Source organism: Lolium rigidum, chromosome 6 (genome assembly GCF_022539505.1).
Source record: "Lolium rigidum isolate FL_2022 chromosome 6, APGP_CSIRO_Lrig_0.1, whole genome shotgun sequence".
NCBI classification, from domain to species: Eukaryota; Viridiplantae; Streptophyta; class Magnoliopsida; order Poales; family Poaceae; genus Lolium; species Lolium rigidum.
This window is the reverse complement of record NC_061513.1, coordinates 261,944,386-261,948,763: the sequence shown is the minus strand read 5'-3', so window position 1 is coordinate 261,948,763 and position 4,378 is coordinate 261,944,386. Positions and strand designations below refer to the sequence as shown.

Below are 4,378 nucleotides of genomic sequence, written 5' to 3'. Positions count from 1 at the left end.
CCTTTAGTGTCGATAACCATGCTGACATACCTTCCTCATTCATCACCTCGATCACCATCGCCGCCCCTGAAAGACCCCGCCTCCGCGCGAAGGGGAGTCCATGGGCGCGCCACCACCACCCCTGCCTTTGGCAGCCGGGCGCGGCCGCCACCGCCGACCCCGACCGCGGCAGCGGCCGGGAAGAGGAAGATCAGCTGCCTTTTCTAGGGTTTGGGTCGTCGCCCGGAGCCGCCTCGCGTGAGATGACCCGGGGCGAAGATCGGATGGGGAGGGAGGAGAGGGGGAGGGAGGGTGGAGGGGCGGCGCTGCAGGGAGAGGTCAGGTGGGGAGAGAGGCGCCGGCTGGGTGCAGGTGGGGATAGAATTGCATATCATGTTCTTGTCTGCCCTCTCCTCGGCTTTGCCATCGGTAGGATCCACGACATGCCCTGCAAAGAGGATCGCCCCCGAAGTCTCTTCGACAATGAAATACGCAAACGGATGGTCGGCAACAAAATCCACCGTCGGCTCCCGCATCATCCCCGGCGCACATCCAGGAGCGATCCGCATGATGGTGACAGCCGCAGCTACGGTGCCTTCCTCGTTGACCTCAACAACAGCCTTGTGGAAGACGTCTTGCACCACCAAGGGCAAACCGCTGCGGTCGGCCTCCATCATGTCCGACAGGTCGGCACCCATGCAGAACGGCAGCACAAGTCCCAAGTCTTTGAGAATTTGGGTGACGTTGCTGAGGAACTCAAGCTTGAACTTGGGAACCCCGAAATGGCAGACCTTGACCTTGCTAGACGGCATGTGGTCGTGCACGAACCCTGGCCGGGACGTTATCTCGTGGAGGAGGGTGCGCAAGCCATCGTACGTGTCCGGTAGGAAGATGCACATGGAGTACTGCGGGTCTTTCTTCAAGCTGGCCGTCGACGACCAAGGGTCTCTTTGTTGTTGTTGCATCTTGTACTGCAGCTTGAGCACCTTGAACCCGTCGTACACGGCAACGAAGTGGCGGTCCGAGTTGCACATGAAGGGCGCGTCGACGGTAGCGCCGTCGAGCAGGTGGAACGGCCTGTCCGTCGTGCTCCGCTCGTAGAACGGCAAGTCCCACTTCCCTCTGAAGTATATGGCATTGGCGAGCACGGCGTCGGTCTCGGTGTCAAAGGACTTGGAGGAGACGATGTTATCGATGAGGTTCCTCGTGACCTCCGCGACCCATGCGTTGATCTGCTCCGCAGCCTCCCCCGCGTTCTCGTGGAAGTCCGCCGAGCGCGCCTCCGCCATGTACGTGCCGACGACGGCCTCGCGGTACGCCGGCTTCAGAGGGCGCGTCCTGTCGTTCCACACGCCGCACGCGAACGCGACGCTCGGCCCGCCGGAACCGGATCGGTCCTTCAGCGCGTCGGCCACCATGGTAGAGATGGATTCCTCGAGCTCGTCGCGAGACCGGGCGCCCAGGAGCCAGAGGATCTCGGCCAGGGTGTCTCCCCGAGCGCCGGGCGCCAGGAGCGAGACGGCCGCGTAGATGGACAGCGGGGAGAAGACGAGGTTGGCGCGCGGGTTCTCGTCGGCTAGGCGCCTTGTGAGGCGCGCGGCGAGACCCGCCAGGCCGGCGCCGGACTGACGCGGCTTCTTGCTCGGTCCGGCCATCATCGTCGCGCAAGCAAAGGCAGGAGCTGACTGACGCGTACAGATCGTTTGTTGTCCAGTCTTGCTGCTTGTGCTTCGGCGCGGGTACATTTATGGAGAGACGCACGGCCTACGATCTGATTTGGATTGCGAAACAGTGTCGGATTCGTTTTTGTTTGCAAGAAAGGTACATGCAATGCAATGTCGGTTTCGTATCGTTTTGAGGGTATGCCAGTTTCGTGTGATCGATGGCGGTTTGGTAACTTTGGTTTGGGTCAATACAGCGCCAATTTCCTATTTTTTCTTTTCTTTATCCTTGGTCTTCATTTATGACTTCGTTTTGGTCCATCGTCTAGTCTATCCACATCTTCTCACGTGCACAACATGCTTGCTTCTTCTTTTTTTGCGAGAAACTCCGAATGTATTATAGAAGTCCACAAGAACTACAAAGCACCCCGACACATAATAAAAAATGCATCGAGCTTATTGGACTACCTAAAGACCACTACCCCCTCTAAACTAAGGCGTTGTCGCAACTCTCCTACCGGAACGGGCCTAACGTTGCTGATGACAACCGGCAAGTTCGGGTGCTTCTAAAGACCAGCACCCTAGAGCACCCTTCTACGCCTATTCGCCGCTCACTACAGCCAAATAATCGGGTCCGATGTAGCAATCACCTGTTGGGCCAAGCGCATTTAGCGAGGGTGGATGTTTCGGTAGTTTTTTCGCTGGGTTTTTTTCGGTTTTCTACCGTTTTTCTTTGGTATCTTCAAGTTTTCTTCGATTTTTTGCTATTTTATAGTTTTTGTCAGTTTTTTGAAATTTGAACACTTTTCGTTTTCGAACAACTTTTAATTTTGAACATTTTTCAAGTTCAATTTTTATTTATTTTAAACTTTTGTCAAGTTTGAACTATTTTAAAATTGATTTTTTTTTCAAATTTAACAAATTTTAAAATTTAAACAAAAAGAAGAAAAAGAAAATAAATATAGTATCTTTTTGTTGGGCCGCGTTTGAGCCGCCTATGAATCCTTCGCTTCAGGCAGTTGGGATGCTCGGTCAGGCCCGAACTGAACTCTCCCGGTATTGCTTGCTGGGCGAAGGGTACTGGTACTTTGGGTTGGGCCGCCTGGCTTCTATTCGGCATGGAAGCCCGTTTGTTGCCGTCTTGGCTCATTGCTCGATTGGGAAACAATATTGGGAGCGCCTACTCTCCGCCTTAAGCCGGAGTGACGGTTCACTCCGCCTGAAGAGCTTGAGCCTGGGCCGCTCGGCCCAACAAGGTACTGCTTCTCTCTTCTTTTTCTCCTTTCAGTTTAGATTTATAAAATGTTCAACTCTAAAAAAGTTTAAATTTGAAAAAAGTTTGGATTAAAAAATGTTCAGGTTTGAGAATATTCGGATCTAAAAAAGTTGAAAATTCAAAAATGTTCAAACAAAAAATGTTCAAATATGAAAAAGTTCCAAATTGAAAATTTTCAAATTTAAATGTATGCAAATTTCAAAAAAAGATCAAATCTGAAAATTGTTCAAACGCGAAAAATGTTCATATCTAAAAAATTTCCAATTTTTTTAATTTAAACTTACAAATTGTTCAAATTTTAAAAAGTTCAAATATAAAAATGTTCAAACTTAAAAAACGTTCAAATTTGAAAAAATTTAAATTTTGCAAATTTCAGAAAAAACAATTGGCAAAACCAAAAAACTGGAAGGAAAAAACCAGTAGAAAATGAGAAAAATTGAAGAAAAAACGAAGAAAATCCATTTCCGCCGCTAAATGGGCTGGCCCAACTCCATCTCTCTCTGAGCGGAGCGACCACTCGCTCCCGCGTTGAGCGGAGAATAGGGATCGCGAACAATATTTGGGAAACACATTTCTAGAACTCTGAATTTTGGAAACAATACTCCTGGCATTTGGGACTAGTAGCTTTTTTTCATTTGTAGGCGATGCAGTTAGATTGCAGAACGCCATGTTATATTGTACTAGATGATGCCCCGCGCGTTGCACTGGAATTCTTTCACATGATGGTAAAGCAAAAGATGAAAAGTTTATTAAGTTAAATACTTGACAAATTATTTGCTCATACACGGCAACACAATTTTGACGAGTCTACGGCATCATCATTAATATATTGTAAAACAACTAAAGATAATATATCAGATGACCTTCATTCATAAGAATAAATTCTCATACATGACACATGAAGAGGGTGATCAAGAAAATGAGTAATGACACAAACGTTTTCGTATTACATACTACCAACTACATTGAACCCTTCGTATACATCGTCATCATCTCTGTAGCATGTAGTCCTGAAAAAAAGAAAATGCACTATGCTTAATATATACCAAAGAATTTTATAATAACCCAATAAGACTTGTCTAGAAATCAAATGTAGGTCCTTACAAAGCGAAATTCAACTTGAACCTAGTTGGTGAAGGAAAATATTTTGCGTCTGAAAATGAAAAGACATGATCAACTACAAAGTGGTGTAGAGTAAACCTGGAATAAATTGAAAACCACTCTTTTGTAGCTTTATCTAAAAATAAGAAAATATCTGTGAGAAAAGATGAAAACGACATGGTCACCAACATCAAAATTAAAATCTCGAGTAACAGTGACATGGTCAGCTTGGTTCACAACAATAAAAAAGATTAAACTGATAGTTTTACCTTAATAAAAATATCTGCTATTGTCTGGAAGGTGTCATGTAGTTGACTGGAAATCGTGAAGTGTTTCTGTCCCAATCTGCACGCAAAAAAAT

The 4,378-nt window shown here is 47.1% G+C and overlaps 1 protein-coding gene across 1 annotated transcript; it reads right to left on the bottom strand.

Moving 5' to 3' along the window:
- Nucleotides 1-203: 203 nt before the first annotated feature.
- On the bottom strand, nucleotides 204-1,634 carry LOC124664039 (putative serpin-Z8). Its single transcript, XM_047201646.1, has one exon. It carries the CDS (start codon nucleotides 1,632-1,634, stop codon nucleotides 204-206), a length of 1,431 nt encoding a protein of 476 aa, XP_047057602.1.
- Between the last annotated feature and the right edge of the window lie 2,744 nt (nucleotides 1,635-4,378).

Coding starts and splice junctions, on each gene's coding strand:
- LOC124664039 (XM_047201646.1), bottom strand. CDS start 1,634: ATGGCCGGACCGAGCAAGAAGCCGCGTCAGTCCGGCGCCGGCCTGGCG.